At 41.0% G+C, this 22,138-nt stretch overlaps 1 protein-coding gene across 3 annotated transcripts in view; it reads right to left on the bottom strand.

Annotated features, from left to right (window-relative positions):
- The window catches only part of AOAH (acyloxyacyl hydrolase), a 195,175-nt gene that overhangs the window by 90,084 nt on the left and 82,953 nt on the right, over window positions 1-22,138 (bottom strand). For all 3 annotated transcript variants that reach the window (XM_059933610.1, XM_059933609.1, XM_059933611.1), the window contains 5 exons: window positions 14,543-14,603; window positions 13,383-13,453; window positions 12,453-12,501; window positions 9,830-9,878; window positions 7,546-7,640 (listed from right to left, as the gene is read on the bottom strand). In XM_059933610.1, the coding sequence (XP_059789593.1) occupies window positions 7,546-7,640; window positions 9,830-9,878; window positions 12,453-12,501; window positions 13,383-13,453; window positions 14,543-14,603 (325 nt within the window). The remainder of the gene's footprint in view (window positions 1-7,545; window positions 7,641-9,829; window positions 9,879-12,452; window positions 12,502-13,382; window positions 13,454-14,542; window positions 14,604-22,138) is intronic.

Below are 22,138 nucleotides of genomic sequence, written 5' to 3'. Positions count from 1 at the left end.
AGAGTTTCTGGTTAGGTGGTTTGTTCAAGATGATACTGACAGGAAGTGGTTCTGCACCTCTTAGCTGTGTGACCTAAGGCTATCTACTCAACATTTCTGAGTACTTGTCTGGAAAGTGAGGCTATGTTGTAATAACACCTACCCCAGAGGGCTTTTATGAAGGTTAAAAAAGTAATGCTTTAGTATTCTTTAGCTGGTTTCCTTAGCTATTTGCTTAAAAACCAAACAAAACAATCCTTCAAATATTTGGTACATACATAACAAAAATTCATTGAAGACAAATTAGAAAAAAGTTATCCAGAATTCTAGAGTCCAAAGTTAACATACTGATCTACAACCTTCAAATTATTTTCTTTGTCTGTACACATGAACACACATATGTTCATAAAAACTGGCCCATATATTACTATCTTGTAACCTGGTTTTGCCACCTAACAAATTAGCATAAACATATTTTCTTGCTAAGAAATGGGTCTATAATATGTTATTAACAGTTGCATAATATTTCATTTTGTGGATGCAATATATTTTAAAATATCTAATCCCCTATTTTTTTAAACATCTTTATTGGAGTATAACTGCTTTACAGTATTGTGTTAGTTTCGGCTGTATAACAAAGTGAATCAGCTATATGCATACGTATATCCCCATATCCCCTCCTCTTGCGTCTCCCTCCCACCCTCCTTATCCCACCTCTCTAGATGGTCGCAAAACACCGAGCTGATCTCCCTGTGCCACGCAGCTACTTCCCACTAGCTATCTATTTTACATTTGGTAGTGTATATATGTCAATGCTACTCTCTCACTTTGTCCCAGCTAACCCTTCCCCCTCCCCATGTCCTCAAGTCCATTCTCTACGTCTACATCTTTATTCCTGTCCTGCCCCTAGGTTCATCAGAATCACTTTTTTTTTTGATTCCATATATATGTGTTAGCATATGGTATTTGTTTTTCTCTTTCTGACTTACTTCACTCTGTATGATAGACTCTAGGTACATCCACCTCACTACAAATAACTCAATTTCGTTTCTTTTTATGGCTGAGTAACATTCCTTTGTGTATACGTGCCACATCTTCTTTATCCTTTCATCTGTCGATGGACGCTTAGGTTGTTTCCATGTCCTGGCTATTGTAAATAGTGCTGCAGTGAACATTGTGGTACATGACTCTTTTTGAATTATGGTTTTCTCAGGGTATATGTCCAGTAGTGGGATTGCTGGGTCATATGGTAGTTCTATCTTTGGCTTTTTAAGGAAGCTCTATACTGTTCTCCATAGTGGATGGATCAATTTACATTCCAACCAACAGTGCAAGATGGTTCCCTTTTCTCCACACCCTCTCTAGCATTTATTGTTTGTAGATTTTTTGATGATGGCCATTCTGACCTGTGTGAGGTGATACCTCATTGTAGTTTTGATTTGTATTTCTCTGATGATTAGTGATGTTGAGCATCTTTTCATGTGTTCATTGGCAATTTGTATATCTTTATTGGAGAAATGTCTATTTAGCTCTTCTGCCCGTTTTTGGATTGGGTTGTTTGTTTTTTGGATATTGAGCTGCATGAGCTGCTTGTATATTTTGGAGATTAATCCTTTGTCAGTTACTTCATTTGCAAATATTTTCTCCCACTCTGAAGGTTGTCTTTTCGTCTTGTTTATGGTTTCCATTGCTGTGCAAAAGCTTTTAAGTTTCATTAGGTCCCATTTGGTTATTTTTATTTCCAGTACTCTAGGAGGCGGGTCAAAAAGGATCTTGCTGTGATTTATGTCAAAGAGTGTTCTGGCTATGTTTTCCTCTAAGAGTTTTAGAGTGTCTGGCCTTACATTTAGGTCTTTAATCCACTTTGAGTTTATTTTTTTGTATGGTGTTAGGAAGTGTTCTAATTTCATTCTTTTACATGTAGCTGTCCAGTTTTCCCAGCACCACTTATTGAAGAGGCCATCTTTTCTCCATTGTATACTCTTGCCTCCTTTATCAAAGATAAGGTGACCATATGTGCGTGGGTTTATCTCTGGGCTTTCTATCCTGTTCCATTCATCTATATTTCTGTTTTTCTGACAGTACCATACTGTCTTGATTACTGTAGCTTTGTAGTATACTCTGAAGTCCAGGAGCCTGATTCCTCCAGCTCCATTTTTCTTTCTCAAGATTGTTTTGGCTATTCGGGGTCTTTTGTGTTTCCATACAAATTGTGCAATTTTTTGTTCTACTTCTGGGAGAAATGCCATTGATAGTTTGATAGGGATTGCATTGAACCTGTAGATTCCTTTGGGCAGTATAGTCATTTTCACAATGTTGATTCTTCCAATCCAAGAACATAGTATATCTCTCCATCTGTTTGTATCATCTTTAATTTCTTTCATCAGTGTCTTATAGTTTTCTGCATACAGGTCTTTTGTCTCCTTAGGTAGGTTTATTCCCAGGTATTTTATTCTTTTTGTTGCAGTAGTAAGTGGGAGTGTTTCCTTAATTTCTCTTTCAGATTTTTCATCATTAGTGTATAGGAATGCAAGAGATTTCTGTGCATTAATTTTATATCCTGCTACATTACCAAATTCATTGATTAGCTCTAGTAGTTCTCTGGTAGCATCTTTAGGATTCTCTATGTATAGTATCATGTCATCTGCAAACAGTGACAGCTTTCCTTCTTCTTTTTGGATTTGGATTCCTTTTATTTCTTTTTCTTCTCTGATTGCTGTGGCTAAAACTTCCAAAACTATGTTGAATAATATTGGTGAGAGTAGGCAACCTTGTCTCATTCCTGATCTTAGAGGAAATGGTTTCAGTTTTTCACCATTGAGAAAGATGTTGGCTGTGGGTTTGTCATATACGGCCTTTATTATGTTGAGGTAGTTCCCTCTATGCCTACTTTCTGGAGAGTTTTTTATCATAAATGGGTGCTGAATTTTGTCAAAAGTTTTTTCTGCATCTATTGAGATGATCATATGGTTTTTCCCCTTCAATTTGTTAATATGGTTTATCACATTGATTTGCACATATTGAAGAATCCTTGCATTCCTGGGATAAACACCACTTGATCATAGTGTATGATCCTTTTAATGTGCTGTTGATATCTAGTCTCATAGTATTGTGGTTGGAAAAGATACTTGGTATGATTTCAATTTTCTTAAATTTACCAAGGCTTGATTTGTGACCCAGGATATGATCTCTCCTGGAGAATATTCCATGAGCACTTGAGAAGTGTATTCTGTTGTTTTGGATGGAATGTCCTATAAATATCAATTAAGTCCATCTTGTTTAATGTATCATTTAAAGCTTGTGTTTCCTTATTTATTTTCATTTTGGATGATCTGTCCATTGGTGACAGTGGGGTGTTAAAGTCCCCTACTATTATTGTGTTAGTGTTGATTTCCCCTTTTATGGCTGTTAGCATTTGCCTTATGTATTGAGGTGCCCCTGTGTTGGGTGCATAAATATTTACAATTGTTATAACTTCTTCTTCGATTGATCCCTTGATCATTATGTAGTGTCCTTCTTTGTCTCTTGTAATAGTCTTTATTTTAAAGTCTATTTTGTCTGATATGAGAATTGCCACTCCAGCTTTCTTCTGATTTCCATTTGCATGCAATATCTTTTTCCATCCCCTCACTTTCAGTCTGTATGTGTCCCTAGGTCTGAAGTGGGTCTCTTGTAGACAGCATATATACAGGTCTTCTTTGTTTCCATTCAGCCAGTCTATGTCTTTTGATTGGAGCATTTAATCCATTTACATTTCAGGTAATTATCAATATGTATGTTCCTATTATCATTTTCTTAATTGTTTTGGGTTTGTTATTGTAGGTCTTTTCCTTCTCTTGTGTTTCCTGCCTAGAGATGTTCCTTTAGCATTTTGTTATAAAGCTGGTTTGGTGGTGCTGAATTCTCTTAGCTTTTGCTTGTCTGGAAAGGTTTTAATTTCTCCGTCAAATCTGAATGAGATCCTTGCTGGGTAGAGTAATCTTGGTTGTAGGTTTTTCCCTTCCATCACTTTAAATATGTCCTGCCACTCCTTTCTGGCTTGCAGAGTTTCTGCTGAAAAATCAGCTGTTAACCTTATGGGGATTCCCTTGTATGTTATTTGTTGCTTTTCTCTTGCTGCTTTTAATATTTTTTCTGTGTATTTAATTTTTGATAGTTTGATTAATATGTGTTTCAGCGTGTTTCTCTTTGGGTTCATCCTGTATGGTACTCTCTGTGCTTCCTGGACTTGATTGACTCTTTCCTTTCCCATGTTAGGGAAGTTTTCTACTATAATCTCTTCAAATATTTTCTCAGACTCTTTCTTTTTCTCTTCTTCTTCTGGGACCCCTATAATTCAAATGTTGGTGCGTTTAATGTTGTCCCAGAGGTCTCTGAGACTGTCCTCAATTATTTTCATTCTTTTTTCTTTATTTGGCTCCCTGGCAGTTATTTCCACCATTTTATCTTCCAGCTCACTTATCTTTTCTTCTGCCTCAGTTATTCTGTTATTGATTCCTTCTAGAGTATTTTTAATTTCAGTAATTTTGTTGTTCATCATTGTTTGTTTGCTCTTTAGTTCTTCTATATCCTTGTTAAATGTTTCTTGTGTCTTCTCCATTCTGTTTCTGAGATTTTGGATCATGTTTACTATCATTACTCTGAATTCTTTTTCAGGTAGCTTGCCTATTTCATCTTCATTTATTTGGTCTTGTAGGTTTTTGCCTTGCTCTTTCATCTGTAACATATTTTTTTGTCATTTCTTTCTTTTCTTTTTTTTTTTTTTTTGATGGGTGGTGCTGTATTCCTGTCTTACTGGTTGTTTGGCCTGAGACGTCCAGCATTGGAGCTTGCAGGCAGTTAGATAGAGCTGGGTTTTGGTGCTGAGATGAGGACCTCTGGGAGGCCTCACTCCAGTTGATATTCCCTGGAGTCTGAGGTTCTCTGTTAGTCCAGCGGTTTGGACTTGGAGCTCCCAACACAGGAGCTCCGGCCCAGCCTCTGGCCTGGGAACCAAGATCCCGCAAGCTTTGTGGCATGGTAAAAAAAAAAAAGGAAGAAAGGAGCAGTACAATATCAAAGAATAACAAACAAAATAAAATTAGAAAGATAAAAAATATATTAGGAAAAATAAAACTATAATTGAAACAACTGCAACAAGGTAAAATAAAACCAAAGCAGAAAAAAGAAAAAAAAGGGGGGGGGGCAACAAGCCAAAAGGAGAGATCACCGGTTGCTGGGGGTTCCTCCTAACCCCTTAGGTGTCTGTGGTTCCCCACCGGTGCCTGGTAGGTGCCGTAGTTGTGAGAAGTCGCAAATTCCGCATCCTCCTAGTATGCCATCTTGACTCCACCCCAATCCCCTATTTTTTTTTAAATTTCTTTTTTCATTTTTGCTCTTATAAATAACTCTTCGTTTTATACATGAGTATAAATACTCATGTACATAGATTCTTGAGCAAATGACTGCTTAGTTTTAAAGAGAAATTTTCAGAAGCAGAATTACTTGTTAAAATCACAAACGCTATAACGTCACTTTATACATATTGTCAAGTTGCCTGCCAGAGAAGTTCTAGCAACTTAAACTCTCATTAGTGGTGAAGGAACATATCCCTTTCACCATATTCTTGCTAAAAGTAGGCCTTTATCACTTGTTAACCTTTGCTTATTTGACAGATGATAGATGATACCTCATTGTTGTTTTAATTTGTTTTTCTTTGATTACTACTGAAGATGAAACTGTTTTTATATTTATTGGTCATGTTCTTTTATTTATTTATTTATTTATTTATTTATTTATTTATTTATGGCTGTGCTGGGTCTTCGTTTCTGTGTGAGGGCTTTCTCTAGTTGCGGCAAGCGGGGGTCACTCTTCATCGCGGTACACAGACCTCTCACTGTCGCGGCCTCTCTTGTTGCGGAGCACAGGCTCCAGACGCGCAGGCTCAGCAATTGTGGCTCATGGGCCTAGTCGCTCTGCGGTATGTGGGATCTTCCCAGACCAGGGCTCGAACCCGTGTCCCCTGCATTAGCAGGCAGATTCTCAACCACTGCGCCACCAGGGAAGCCCCTATTGGTCATGTTCTTGATCATTAAAAAATTAAATTGTTTTTTCTTTATTGATATGCGGGAACTCTTTGTTATTAGAGAATTTAAATCTTGTCTTATATGTTATAAATATTGCTCTAGTTTTTCATTTGTCTTTTAATTTTATGAATTTTTGGACATTGTATACATTTGAAGATTTCATGTAATTAAATCTAGTAATAGTTTTTTTTTGGCCTTGCTTTTATAATACCATGCTCAGAGAGATTGGAATAATTCTTAAAATAATCTTTTTCAGGAAAGCATAAATCTGTTATATTTTCTGAATCTTTGAATGACTGAGAATATGTTGTGGCCTTCATGTAGGAACTGTATCTTGGCAGCTGGAGCATTTTTGACACACTATCCTCAAAATGTTGTAGAGGCTGTTCCACTATTTTCTGAAATTTATTATTGAAAGATAAGTCTGATGTCAAAAGGATTTTTCCTCCTAGTATGTGTCCTGGTTGTTTGTTGGGCTGAATGATTGCAAGATTTTTCTTTATATTTGGAATATAATGGAAAAGCAAGACATGATGAGTAGAGTCTCTTTTATATTCTCTGGAGTTCAGTGGGGTTTTGGATTAAAGTCAAGGATTTCTTCAACTCAAGAAAATTATCTTTTGATGTTTATTTGGTCACCACTTCCTCTCTGTCTGATGTGTTCTCTTCCCCTGGGTTTCCTATTCAATCTCCAGGACCTATCCTATATGTCTCTTATGTAAGTTCCAGAATTTGGCTGACTGGTTTTCTCACCCTGTTTTTTACATTGTCCAACTTGCTAGTCAGTATGGCCATCGCATTTTTACATCAGGCCATTATTGTTTCACCTAAAAGTAGTCTTCCCTAACCTCAGATTGTTCCTTTTTCATGAGTATAATCTCCTCACACTATTGTTGAGAATCTGGATTTAATCTCTTACAAAATTCACTTTCCTGTAGGAAGCTTTTTTCAAGAGTTCTTTTCTTTGGAGACCATGAACATTTTTTCTATGTTCAAATGCTTCTCTGTTTGCTCATCCTTACAAGGGAGGTCTGTGTTTGCCCAGTTTTAGAACTTGGGAGAGGTTCCATAAGAGAGTATTCAGGTTCGTGTCTGATTTCTTCAGTGTGAGAAAAGGGATCAAAGAAGAATGTATAATTCTTGCAGTTTAACTTCCCTGGATCAGCGTTTTCATTTTATAGGAGGTTGAAGAGAGAACTACATCCCGAGGTGGCCGTACAACAAGGGCTTCCCCACTATGCCCAAGTTTCCTTTCCATCCAGCAGGGGCACCATCCTCCTTTTCTAATGGATGAGATAGCTCTTGTTATGAGTCTGTTGTTCTTATCACAGTGTTTGAACTGAACTGAACTGAAATGGCTGTGGATATGCCTTTGATGGCAGATTGTGCTGAGAAGGGAAATCTGCACCTGTTTGGAACTGGCATCACATTTATAGAGAGCAAGGGGGAAACAAACACAGAGGCCAGCACATCCCGCATGATTACTGCCAAAATTACTTACCAAAGACATCTGTGAAGCTGTGATCCAATCGGGAGGGATGTGAAAATGAGCCCCAGCTGAGTCTCCCAGCAAAATGATTCCCCTGGGCTGTGAACCTAGGTGGCACAATTTATTTGCATTATTTATGCACTCAAGTAGTTTGGAGCCTCCAGATTGGGTAGTTAGGTGAGCACATACCCTGGTGTGTATTCTGTGCATAGAGCGTCGTAACAGTGATGCATTGCCACTTTTTGAGTGTTGGAGAGTGAGGGGCATAGCATTTGGGAGCTGAATGAGATTTCCAGGCCATTGAAACTACCAGCTAAGCTGTATAGATGCAGGTGTCCTTCCTAGCTCAGCATAAAACAAACTCCTGTGCAACATCTTGAGTGAATGATAGATGAATAAAAGCATCAAAACTTTATCTGAACTCAGAAATATGCCCTAAATTTTGGTTCTGAAAATTGCTTTCTTGGAAAACACACTCATTTCTGTTAATATCCACTTTAGGAATTAGTAATCTCATGGAGCAATTTTGATTTTTTTCAAAGATGTTATGGTCTTTTAATGTCCTTAATCTATATATACAAAAGCACTGGATGGACAATTATGGCTGATTAGTGGGGAGATGGAGAGATAAAATCCCTATGCAGCCCTATATGTTTGGAGGTTAAGAATCACTTAATCTGATTCTAAGGCCCATCTACATGAATCATTCATCCATGGGTGATGCACGAACTCTTCCAAATCCCTTAAGATCCTGAAAGAATCAATCAGTGCTTCTCAGAGTCAGAGAGGAGAGCCTACTTCCTCCACCTCCAAAGGCCCCAAATCAAGCCGAGGATGGCCCAGCCTCACTCCAGCGGCTCCCTATCTCGGGACTTTGTGACAGCTAGCACTTGGCCACACAAATGGGGACTGAGAAGGCCCAGGACATTGAGGAGGGGTTGGGATTTGGGGAATCCAAGAGGCTTCCCACAGTGAACCCAGAGCCTCACACCAGGATTTCACTTAGATCTGAGTTTACTTATTCATTTGTCTATTTGTTAATGCATTCCTTTATTCATCCAACAAGCATTTCTAAACTGCATTACTATGTGTCGGGTCCTTACACTTTCTACCTCCATCCTATCCTTCTAATAGCTTACAGACAATTAGACTTTAAGCTGATTGAGGGCAAGGACTGTATCACGTCTGCCCATAAAAACTCAGAGCCAAGTATAGCCCTTGGTGCATAATAGGAATAGGTGTTCAGGAAATATCTGTTGAATGAATGAATGAATGAATGAAATGCTTCTAAATGTTAGGGGAAAGCATTGTCTAAACATAAAACAGTGACGCTACCATAGGGTCTTGTTTGAGACTCTTTGGGCATCACCAGGACCATGTTTTCAGTACTATGTGGGTGGTAATAGGTTCCTCCTAAGAACACTGGTAGCCCAGGTGTATGTGGCATTGGGCATTTAGAATACAGAGCTTTTCCTCAGGTATTTTTGGGAACTCTCAATGGCTATTGCTTGGAGGTCTTCCTCAAGTCACCCAGATATGAGTCTTAGCCCAGTTGACACAAGGACTCTGTCAGTACAAGTCTAGACGTCTGACATTATAGTGTATTGAGGAGGACACAAAGAAGACTGAAAATTATCACCTCCACTTATTTTCTTATTTGGAGAAGTGCTGGATTTCGGTTACCCTGTTATCTATCTTACAGCCTTTTCTAATATTATCATTAAAGTTTCCAATTCCCCAAAAAAGGAATCAATTAAACAAATTCAGCTTTGCTTTGTCTTGATTCTGCCTCATTTTTCTATAATCTTTTTCATGTCATTTTCTAATTTGTCACGAAAATAAATGTAAATTGGGGGCTTCCCTGGTGGCGCAGTGGTTGAGAATCTGCCTGTTAATGCAGGGGACACGGGTTCGAGCCCTGGTCTGGGAAGATCCCACATGCCACAGAGCAGCTGGGTCCGTGAGCCATAATTACTGAGCCTGCGCGTCTGGAGCCTGTGCTCCGCAACAAGAGAGGCCACGATAGTGAGAGGCCCGCGCACCGCGATGAAGAGTGGCCCCCGCTTGCCACAACTAGAGAAAGCCCTTGCACAGAAACGAAGACCCAGCACAGCCATAAATAAATAAATAAAATTAATTAATTAAAAAATAATAATAAAAAATAAATGTAAATTGGTCAACATTATGTTGTAGCATCAGGCACTTCCTCACTTGGATGGTCTGTTTGCTTCAATCTGACCCAGACTAGAAAAGAATCTTCTATTGGAATAAGTACACTGACTTTTACAATTCATACCTTCACAGAATTTCTTCTCGTATGGAATTCCATCTTTTGGATCAACACCCTTTAAGAGAAATGATGAAATTAGCAGCTTGCTTTCAAATTTATGAGACACAAACACGAAATCCTTCCCAAATGGCTTTAAAAGCACAAAAACAAATCAATGGATAAAATCCTTTAAAGTCTCTTGAGCCCTTAATCCAACATAGCAACATCCTAGGTAAGTGAATTGGGCTTTAAGGAACTGGGGGCAGGAATAAGGGGAGATCCAGAGACTGGACCATCTTGTTCAGAAGGATGCAAGGCAGGGCTCTGAGTGCTGGTAGTATCACCCGGAGGGAGCACTGAGGGTCCATTCAGTGACCGGGACACAGGGGCAGAGTGGGTTCAGCAGTCTCTGAGTTGGAGCTCTAAGTGCCCTGACACCTCCAGTGCCTAAGGGTTGATGCTTCTAGAGCAGAGATTCTCAACAGGGCTGATTTTGAGGCATCCCCTCCCCCTGCCCCACAGCCATCCGGAGGGACATTTGGCAATGCCTGGAGACATCTTTGGTTGTTACAATGGGGGGAGGGGGAGCTACCGGCATTTAGTGGGGAGAGGCAGGGGTGCTACTGACCATCATACAATTTACAAGGCAGCCCAAAACATAAAGAATTATTCCAAATGTTGATATGATGAGACTGAGAAGCCCAGAAGTGAGGTTGAGCCTGTGAGTGGGACGGAGTTACCCCAGCTGAGGGCACTTCCTAACACTTAAAGCTAAGTCTGTGCATTAGTGGAGCAGCTGGTCCTTGGAAGGTTCGAGCAGAGTCTGGATAACTTTAAAAAAGTTAAAATATATATATATAATTTGTTTTTGTTTTTTTTTTGTTTTCTTTTGTTTGCCAAACTCTGGTCTGGAGAGCACTGGCATTCCACTAGATCTTAATGGTATAAACAGTATTCTAGGAAGAAAGAACCTGATGGTCAGAGATGTACTGGAAACAGTGTGTTCACTCTCTTGGTCTTGGGGACTCCCAACGTGCATTAAAACATTAAAGATGCTGAGAAATTCGGAAGTAAAGTGAACTGTTCAGGCTTATTTGACCCAGTACTTTCCAAACTTTGCTATAGCGCCCCTCCTCCCTTACCTCTTAACCTCCCACTCAACACTGGAGTTCTTGGACACAGTTTGGGAAATGTTGGACTTAGTGATTGTAAAGCCCTCTCTGAGTTTATGATTTTGTGATCTGTGAGTCATTTTTCCTCCATGGAAAGGGATAGGTATGAAGGTCATGTGTCTTTCTCCTATTACTGACGATAAACTCTGAGTCTTGGCTCCCTGGGCTCCTGGTGGATTTCCGCTGGTCTAGCACAGTCTCTTATTGGCCTTCCTTATGTAGGTGGGATCCCATGTCAGAGGCAGGGATGGGGTCATGGAACCAAGACAGCAACTTCACACACTAATAACCCCCCATGTCCTCCAACATGACAACTAAGCTTGACTTTGTCGAACAAGAGTTGCTTTGGGGGTCTTGACATCTTGACATCTTAAGATCTAGGGGACATGTCTTCCCCTCCTCATGAAAAGGCAGTGTGACTGATGATAGGGTGGGTGGGTAGGGCTATACCAGGATACAATCTGTCTTGCTCTCCATATCTCAGAAGAAATGGACTGTCAGTGTCCTGGAGAGAGGAAACTATTTACAGAAACTTTCTCCTCTTCATCCAAGCAGACAAATTAGGCAACCATTCAGAGGCAACTTATCTTGAAGCTGGGGAATCTTAAACTTCAAGGCTCCTGGTTTGTACGATCCCTGCCTGTGTGAGTGCTGGGAGCAGCTGGGAGCTATAGAGTGTTTTAGGTGGAGAGGAGCCAGGCTGCACTCAGAACAATATTTCTACATAAGCACTCCTGGTAAATTGGAACAGAGATCTCAGAAGAAAGGGACCTGAATTTCCAAGACTCCAGGAATTTGTTAAGATTTCTTTTATTGTTCTAATTAATTATACTTTTATTCTTGATTTTGTATTTGTATTTGGTATTCTTTTTCTTCATGAGGACCCCTCAAATCCTGTAAGCTCAAGACCTCACAAAATTGGGTCTGCTGCCATTGCCGTGCTAAGATTAAGTGTTTGGCTTTTCTCTTTCCTTCCCTTTTCTCTACCTGGAAGCTGCTAATTTATTATTCATAGGGAACCGGGGCACCAGCATTAGATGCCTCAGGATGTGGGTAGTGGGGTAACTGCAGGTAACTTCCATTCTGCCTGACTAGCCTTATGAAATAGAAAAAAATTGCTGCAATGAAACAGTGACAGCATGCGGTTTGCTCTAATAGCTGTTTGGGTTGCTGTAAAACTTTGCTATACACCACTCTCCATTTAATTCCACACTGTTCCAAACAGAATAAAGGGATTAGATGTGACCGAGCTTAAGCGAGACTTATAGTGGCTGTGACAGAGACAGCCTCAACTCTCATTACATCATGGACATTCTTCATATGTGATTGGATTCTATGCCTCTCTTCCAAACAGCAGAAAAAGAGTTGCTGTAGCCTACCATCTTCTTCCTTAGGTCTGACTGAAGCAAACAGGCAAGGGGCTTTTAAGGAGGGCGGAAAGCAAGAGAACAGGGTTAAGTTTGAATTTAGTCGCTTACCCAAATGCCATTACAGTTTGAATCCTGATGTGTATCCCAGTTGTCTGGCCTGTGAAGAAAATGTCAACATTGGTCTTTGGCATGTATTCATCACTCTGAATGTCAGCTTCACAAATGAAGGAATGAATGAATGAGTGCTACACCAAGTGTCTTTGATAGACAACAGTTTCTTCAGGGAAAAGTGCCACACACCATTGTGTGTTGTGGCACACAGAAGCCTCACTTGACCTCTTTGCCATTCTCTTGGCTTTGGATGTTTGCTGGGAACTGTGGACCAAGTGCAGTCTTTTCACAATTGACTATATTCATGGGCGGTATTGTTGTGGAATGATACCGATGAGAATAATGAACACATCTGCAGTCCATTTCATTTAGACAGGTGACACCATTAAAGTTATGCCTCTAAATTCCCAAACATCTGGTTAATGCTTCATCACTGTAGTCACAGCTAAGATGGAGGCTGGCATACCCAGTTTGAAGTCTGAGATGTGATTGACTGAACATCAGCCTGGGACTAAAATGTGACCTGCGCTCTACTCTCTGCCCGCCTCGCCCTCCTCCTGAGGAAGAGGCTACTCTTTCTGGGCCCAGGGCTGCCTGTAGAACTCATGCAGGAGGCTGGATAAACGTCCACAATAACCTGTCTACTCACTTGTTTCTCCCACTAGACTGTAAACTCCTAGAGAGGAGGCCTATTTCTATTTGTTTACCACCCAACATGATGCAGAGTGCTTGGCAACACTCGATGAGCATTTTTTGGGCAAATGAATAAAGAAACACTGTTTTTTCATTGAGCTTTACTTCAATTAGGAGATGGAGGTCCCTCCTCTCTGTAAGCATGAATCCCCTAGGCTGGGGGAGATAATTATGCCTTCTGCCTCCTTTTTCAGAAGGTAATTTTCAACATCAGTGACCAGCAGAGACCGTTACCTTCTGCCTGGGTATGCCATCTTGTTGCTGTCGTTACAGTCTCTCCCTCGCCAGTGAGAGCCCCGCAGTGTCTGAAATTGAAGAGCACACACAGGAAGGGTCAGTTCTGCTTTGACGTTATCCACAGTGAAGGCCAATCAGAGCTGTCTGAGGGGTACTGACATCTGCCATTTTAAATCCAAATGCAGTCTAGGAACACTAGAGATCACTAAGAAAATTAAGATGATATGCTAAGACCTCCTGTGTGAGGTGAAACGTAATATGGTACCAGGGCCAATCACAGATGAAGTGTGTGTGTATGTGAGTGTGTACGTGTGTGTATATGTGTTGGGTGCATGCTAATATGTGAGCGTATGGGGGTGCATGTGTGTGAATGTGCATGTATGTGGGCACGTGTGCATTCACATGGGTTGTTATGTGAATGCATGTTTTATACACGTGTCTGTGTACATGTGTGTTCATGTGTATGTGTCTATGTGCACTTCCACAAAGAGCAGGACCATCCAACTCCCTGAGCTTTCTCTATCAAAGTCTCCAAAACAATTGGTTTATTTGGTCCAGTGATTAATCATTTTGCTGGATAATTTAAAAAACCTCTAGCCAAACTGGTTAGTTGTGTGGATTTATTATATTTTTGACATGTCTGATTTGAAAGAATCAAGAGTCATGATAATGTCAAACAATGTTTTTATTTCTCACATTCCCAGGTAGAGTATTTGAGATCCCACCTACTTTGGAGAGTTTGTGACATCTGTTGCTTGCTTGCTGAATTTCGCAGAGAACATTCTGACATCCTAACTGTTCTAAATCTAACATGCGTACACAGACATAAACACACACACACACTTTAAAAAAGTAAGTTAAAATACGTTTAAGAATTTTGAAAATAATTCCCAACACATTTCAAGATAACTGTTATCCCCATGGAGAATTCCAGCTGGGAATGGCATCAGGAAACGAAAACAGTCTAGGACTAAGATCCACTTTGATGGTTCATGTATTAGTAAGATACCAAAAAGTCTGTAAACATCGTAAAATGGTGTATTATCAAATTAATAATACATTCAAATGGCATTCAATCTTGTCTTATTAAAGGAAAGAAATTTATAGGAAGCGACGCAATATTTAGCAAACATCTGGTTAGTCTTAACGGTACTTACTGGGAAAACACTGTATTTGTCTGAATCTACATCTTTGAATGGTAAAGAATTTTGTATAGCCCTAGAAGAAAAAAAACAAAACACCTGGTGAGCTAAGAAAAAACAAATGGTGTTTGTGAAAACAAATAGAGACATTTTTAGATATGGCTGTGTTGAGTTTATGTGACAGAACTCCATTCTAAAAATAAAATTAAGGACCTAAATAAAAATTTTAAAAATAAAATAAAAATAAAATGAAGAGTACCAGCCAAACTTTGCTCATCCCTGCTCTCCACTCAACAGAACTATTTTCTCTCTGACTTTTTAGTTGGCCTATATGGGGAGGTAAAATATAATGAACTCAAGTTTTAGAGGGCATGGGATATGGCTGTTGAGGTCCTCAGGAAAGAACCTACATTTTTGGTCCAGTCAACGAGCTCAGTACTACAGATTTTACACATTTTACACATTCTGTGATGGAACTCTTTTCTTAAGATTCTCCTCTTTTAAACCACTTATTCTGAGAATCTGATAATTTAGTTGTCACTCCCATTCAAGAGCCTGGGGAACCAAGGGCTCTGATGTGATTGATGACCAAGCAATTCATGTCAAAACCATGGATACCTCCGCTGAGTGAGGATTTCCCCTGAGATCTCACTACCAGACTTCTCCCAGCTTCCAAAGGCAAACACTGTTGCCCTCTAGGAAAATCACTTACAGAGTAGCAGGGAAGTGCTGTCATATGGCAGGGTGAGGTTATTCTTGGAGCCTAGAATATAGAGGGAGTAACACGACCCTTTATAGGATTTAGTAAATGGTCTTTTGAATCAAGAGCTTCTCAGCAGTTCTGAGAGTCTCAAGTCATGTGAATTCAGCCAGAGCCAGCATGGTGCCTAATTGGTGGTGTGGAGCCTGGCTTATGAGCTCTGAGGTGGCGGACCCACCACAAGACCACATTAATAGACCTCTTGGGAGATGACATCTCCTGTAAGACTAGGTATTTTCTCCCATGTACATATTTGACCTCTTGGATAGATATTTTATGTTTCTAGATGAGAAAAGGAGGAAAGACACAGAGGGAGAGGGAGATGGAGAGAGAGAGGACGAACAGACCCAAAGAGCCATATTTTCAGTGTGAGAAAAGGTTCTGGGTGAAGGGTCTCACTGAGGATGACAAAGCTACCCCTTTCCACCTTTGCCATCTCGGGGATGAGAGTTTGTCCTTGAAGGAAGGAACAATGAGTTGTCTCTAGAATTAGAAAGTTAGTTCATTAAATTAACCTTTACCTGCTTATTTTAAAGGCTCAAAGTGACGAACCAAAACCATACATTCTAGACACGAGAGGGTAGATTGGTCATCATAAGTCACATAAATTGCAATTTACATAAACTCCACAATCCCTTATTCATAGCCCCAAAATCCAAACAGGTCTGAACACCAAGACTTGTTTCTTATTTTCAACTTTGCAGCTAACACATTTGGTGGCAAAACTTCACCCAAACTGGTCTAAGGCAATTCATAAGCTATACCCTATTTAGTGTGACTATCCATATATTTCATTGCTGATATATAAATTTGTTTGATTAGGAGGTGCTGGGAGTGTTAGGTGAGTTGTGGTATATGCACCGTATGTTACTTTCTTAAAATCTGGGAAATTCTGAATTCCAAATCACATCTGGCTCTGTTTTGGATAAAGCATTGTTGACTTTCACTACTATTACTTCTGCAAAATTGTATCTAAACTTGATACCTTGTGTATCCTTACAGGTATCTGGTTGTATGCTGAAATATTCATTCATTCATTCATTCATTCATTCATTCCACAGCCATTTTTGAAGTCCTTGCATGTGCCAGGAATCATATGAGATATTAGGGCTAAATATAAGATACATTTCCTATGCTAGAAGAGCTTAATGATGGGTGAGGGAAAACAAGGCATCAACAGATAACCACAGTGCTATGGAGAAAATTCTATAAGAGGGTTGTGCACCCAGAGGGAAAACATTTCTAACTCTATACAGGGAGGGAGGTGATCTTAAGGTGAAAGCTAAAGGATGAGAAAGCATTTTCAAAGCAAGTAATTGGGTGATGGGTGTGGGTGTTTTAGTGGGAAGGAAAAGTATGGGAAGCCCCTTAACATAGCTCTAGGTTCTGAAATTAGACTCCTTGGATTTGAATCCCAGGTCTGCCGTCTACTTGGTATGTAACTTTGGGCAAATTATTTAATCTGTTTGTATATCTGTTACCTCATTTGTAAACAGGGCCAGTGTCAGTACCTGCTTCCTAGGGCTGTTGCAAAGACTAATAGTGTTGTTACATGTGAAGCAAGGAAGACCTGTGCCAAGCATGTGATAAGTACTCACAAAATATTAGCTCATTTCATTATTATGTGCAATGCTAACAGTTATTCCAAGGATGGTTTCTAGGATTGGGCAAACAGGAATCAGGTGTCTGCTCTTATGACATTTTAGTTTCTGGAGACATCTCGAATCCAATCCATGGACTCTCTTCAGATTTTCAGGTTCCCAGCCACACAATGTTCTGTCCAGTTAGGCGTGTCCATTATTTTTAGGTATTTTTACTGTAAGCACCTTTGCAGCAAGCATTTTTGCTGTAAACATTTTCACTGCATAACTAATTGGCCATAAGACAATTTTGCCATAAAATGACTGGTTGATAGTTTGTTTTGATATATATCATACAAAAATCATGACAGATGATGATTTGCCCCAAGAGCTGGTTTCTGATTTTGAAGCACACTACAATGGAGGAGAAAGAGGTTGAGGGCCTGAAAGTTGCAGATTTGAACTCGCATTTCCCATAGAACTTTGGAATGTTTATCAACAGACATGTTACAAGATGCCAAGAACACACAACAGTGTAGAGGCTTTCACAACGCAATACAAAGCTTAGGTATAAACATGCATCCTAGTATTTGGAAACTGATACCTCTCCTAACGGAGGAAGAAATCTTAGCAAAAAAGAAAAAGTGTGATGCCAAATGAGGAGAAGAATCAACAAGAAAAAACAGTGTGTAAAATACTAAGATTGAAAGACCTGGAAGACAAGTGCTTATGTACAAGTCACTAAATAGGATCAGTCATTTGCGCAGTATTGCCATGAAATATACACACACTTTAAATATATTCAGATATTTTGTATTTAGCAATAAAGTCTCTTTAATTTTGTAATTCATTTTTCATGTTTCATGATGTCCTTCTTAATGTCTCTCTTTTATTTTTCATTGTTTTATCCCTTACAGCAAAATCATGGCTAATTAGTTACGTGGCAAAAATATTTGTGGCAGCAAAGCTGTCTAAGGCAGAGAAACTTACGGTGAAAATACCTAGAACCCCAGTTACCACGTTGGCTGGTGCAGCTAATCACCTGCTTGCTGCTCCTGCCTTATGACTGTCTGGGGTTGGGCTAGCAGGCTTGACCCAGGGAGCAATTGTGATCGCAGCTGAATGGCATTCGTTACATAATGGTGAGCTATTCAAGTGTAAAGTGCCTAAAATTATGTCATGAAACTGGGGCATTACAACAAAAGAAAACTAGGGGGAATAAAGTTTCCATGTGTATCTGCCTCATATTTGAGTCCCAGGACCAGCGTGACTCTGTTTCACATGCGTGTGGGTGTGTTACGTGCATCCCTGTAAGATAAAATGAGAGCAGAGAAAACCATGGAAGGACACATCCTGACGTGTTTACACGGCTCACCTTGTGGTGGGGACAGGGACGATGTGGGTGGAAAGAGCAGGGCAGGGGCAAGAAGGAACAAATGAAAAAAAGCAAAGAATGATGAATTAAAAGCACAGTTAACGTAGAAAAAGATAGTCTGTGTGAATTTACGTGAAATAATACATATGTGGGTTCATGCATTTGGAAATTCAATAGAAAGAATAAATTATGAAGAGGGGACCCTCCTGTCCTACCACTGCTACAATAGAAAATAGGCAGTAGGGCTTCCCTGGTGGCGCAGTGGTTGAGAATCTGCCTGCCAATGCAGGGGACACGGGTTCGAGCCCTGGTCTGGGAGGATCCCACATGCCGCGGAGCAACTAGGCCTGTGAGCCACAATTACTGAGCCTGCGCGTCTGGAGCCTGTGCTCCGCAACAAGAGAGGCTGCAATAGTGAGAGGCCCGCGCACCGCGATGAAGAGTGGCCCCCACTTGCCACAACTAGAGAAAGCCCTCGCACAGAAATGAAGACCGAACACAGCCAAAAATAAATAAATAAATAAATAAATAAATAAATAAACAAACAAACCCAAAGTTTAAAAAAAAAATTAAAAAAAAAAAAGAAAAGAAAATAGGCAGTATATAGGCACTGTGAATTCTGATCAAAACAAAACAACAACCAAAAACTTGGTTGCCCCATGGTAGTAGCCTGGTATCCTAAACATTTGTTTTTCTAATAAAGCAGTGCTTTTTCTTTATTGATTCCCTTGTTTCTGCAGAGTCCCTACTAAAACTAAGCACTGTGGTAGGAACGCAGGGATAGAAAGTTTACCAAGAAATGGTATCCCCGCTCTCCAAGAGCTGTCGGTGGGTGTGGGAGACTGATGGGGAAGCAGCCAGAGAAGAAGAGGGTGCAGGAGAAGGCACCAGTGAGCGTGGAGTACGGAGGAGGCTGGCCAAGCGACCGAAGCTAGGCTGCGAGCTGGAAAACTTCCCACGGGTGGAGACACCTCCATTGCATTTTGAAGGCATTAGACCAAACAGGATGGGGACAAGAGAGGCACAGAGCCAGAAAGGCATTCTTACTGGAGGGGATTTTAGGGAAGGATTATGTAACAGAAGACACATAGGTCTTTGTCTCTACCACCTGCTGACTGTGCTAGTGGGTCAAGCATTAAATAAACTAGAACCGACTTGCTCATCTGAAAGTGAGGCTCCGAGTCAAGGGACAGGCAATGCTGTGGCTCTGAGCCTGACCTTTATAACCAGGCTGCTGGGTTCAAACATCATATTTATCCATGACTAGCTCTGTGACCTTGGACACACGGCTTTACATCTTTAAAAAGGGGACCAAAAAACTGTTGTCTGTCTAACAGGGTTGCATTTATAAGAGTTCCTGGTGCAGAGACAGTATCAGATAACTTTTACTTGTCATTATTATTACTGAGCCACAGGTTGTTTTAAAGAATAAACGAGGCTGCATTTAAATGTGCTTTATAAACCACGCAGCACTGAATAATTAGTGACTTGGTACGAATTATACTAGAAGCACAGTGATTTTTAGAAAGAAGAAAAACATACTGCTTTTGCTTTTTCATGAAAAAATTTCCCTTTGAAATTGGGCCAGGAAAATCCCTGGCCACAGATGCTCTTGAATTCAGGTTTTCAAAGGAGGTTCAATTGAAGAGTTGCCGTTTTAGGCCCTGAGGGCCCACGTTTGGTTTGACACAGAAAATGCAATGGTGCTTTCAGCAAGGAGGGGACAGGGGTCTCGATTCAACAAGAGCTAACATGATGAAACGGTCGGGGGCTTGGGACCTGGCTGCATCTTAGCCCCCCGCACTTTCTTTCATGTCCGATATTTCCCCTCTACTCCTCATGTCCTGAGGGTCTCTGCCTCCACTTCTATTCATGAAAAGCGGGATTGATGACTGTTCCAGGATCCAGGTCCGCACTTTGCACAGTTGGCTTGCAGGAGCTTATGTGCGCAGATGAACCAGGAAAAGTTTTAAAACTCTTGGATCCCTAAGAGGCTCTGAATGTGGGTCAGATGCACAGCCGCCTCCTCTCCTGAGATACTTTCAAAGCAGACGGGGGATGTTCAATGCGTTTAGCGTCCATGAAGCTCATGAGATGAAGGATGGAGGAACGTAGGAAAAGTGCCTCTATTGTGGGTTGAACCGTGTTCACCAAAAAGATATGTTGAAGTTCTAACCCCTGCTCCCTGTGAATGTGAACTTACTTGGGAAAAGGGTCTTTGCAGATGTTATTGAGTTAGGATGAGGCCATAAGTGTGGACCCTAATCCAATATGACTGGTTGCAAAAGGACAAACAGACACACAGGGAAGATGGCTATATAAGAAGAGGGAAGCAGAGACTGGAATGACACAGCTGCAAGCCCAGGGTTGCCAAGGACGGACGGGCACCCCCAGAAGCTAAGAGGCAAGGAAGGATTCGACCCAGAGTCCCCGAGGGAATCTCAGAGGGATCTGGCCAACACCTTGCTTTCCGACTTCCAGCCTCCAGAACTGGGAGACAATACATTTACGTTGTTTCAAGCCACCTAGCTTGTGGTATTTTATTACAGAAGCCTTGGGAAACCAATACAGCCTCTCAGTCCAGATGTTCAGCCTGACTCTCACCCCTGGGGAGTTCTTCCCTCTAACTCCTCACCATGAGAGCCAGGCTGGACCGGAATGCACTCAAGTGATAGGAACTGCCTATGGGAGAGTGAGAATACAAGCAACAGGGGCCAGGGCAGACGGAGTGGTCTCTGTGAATGTCTCACAGTGAAGGAACATTATTTTGAGTCATTAAAGCATCATCTGTACATGTAGCTTCTGTGGTCTGGCTCCTGAAATAGTATGTGAGCGCGCTAGGGAGGACACAGTCAACCAGGAACCTAGGAACATGCCACACTGTCCCACCAGGTCTCAGGCCAAGGAGTCTGCATTTTTAAAACTTTCCAAATGGGTCTATAGCTTGAGTTTAGACGTGGGGAAACTGAAACTCAGAGACATTAAGTGGCTCAAGTCTTCAAAGTTGGCTCAAGAGGCAGCACTGCACAAGAGTCAAGAAAGTGGATGTTTCCAAAGAACAAGTGGGGTCCAGTATACCTGGGGGTGTATCTTGGGTCCTCATGGCTGGGAGGAGTTACTTCTGTAAGACTCAGTTTCCTTCTCTGCGAAATGGAAATAATGACAATCCCTACTTCATGGAATTGTGAGAACTCAGTGCAGAAGTGCCTTGAAAGTTCAGCATCTGGACCCCAGAACAGTGCCATACACTACCTGGCAGCTGCGTCTGCCACAGTCACACGGGAAGCAGCCGAGTGGAAGGTGGACCTATGCTATTTTGCCTCTTAGTCCAACGTGCCTCTCAGGACTGTTGCATCCTTTAATGTTTTGGACAGTGATTACTATAACACCCAGCATAACCTCAGACTCAGAGTGCCGCTGGAGGGAGCACGGGCTTTTAAACGGAGACAGGAGGACTTGGGAACTTTGGACAGTGTCTCTGTATTAGGAATCCTGTTCATACATAGCAGAGCTAGATTTTCTAGGTAATAGGTTGGGCTCTGTGAAAATATGGTCCTTTTCCAGTCTTGTGAGTGCCTTGCTCTAAAGATGCTCAAAGAGTCCCTGCCATAACAGGTGGCCAGCCTTGTCTGTATATCTTACACAGCAAGGAGGAGGTGTCCTGTCCCCAGGTGCGGCGCGAGCATGCACTGAGCCACTCTCACAATCTCACTGGCAGGCAGGCTGCATTTCCGTCCGGGGCAGTAAGTCAGGTTGGAGGTTCAAAGATGCTGGTATTCAGTATATTTCCAAAATGATTTGTTCTGAGCTAATTTGTCTTCCAGTTTCTGTACAAGTCATGAGCAAGAAACACTTTCACCTTCAGAAAGATGCCTTTTAACTTGAAGATCATTTTA

The sequence above is a fragment of the Balaenoptera ricei genome, chromosome 9, assembly GCF_028023285.1.
Source record: "Balaenoptera ricei isolate mBalRic1 chromosome 9, mBalRic1.hap2, whole genome shotgun sequence".
NCBI lineage: Eukaryota > Metazoa > Chordata > Mammalia > Artiodactyla > Balaenopteridae > Balaenoptera > Balaenoptera ricei.
The sequence above is the reverse complement of the archived record's forward strand: the minus strand, read 5'-3'. Positions and strand labels throughout refer to the sequence as shown.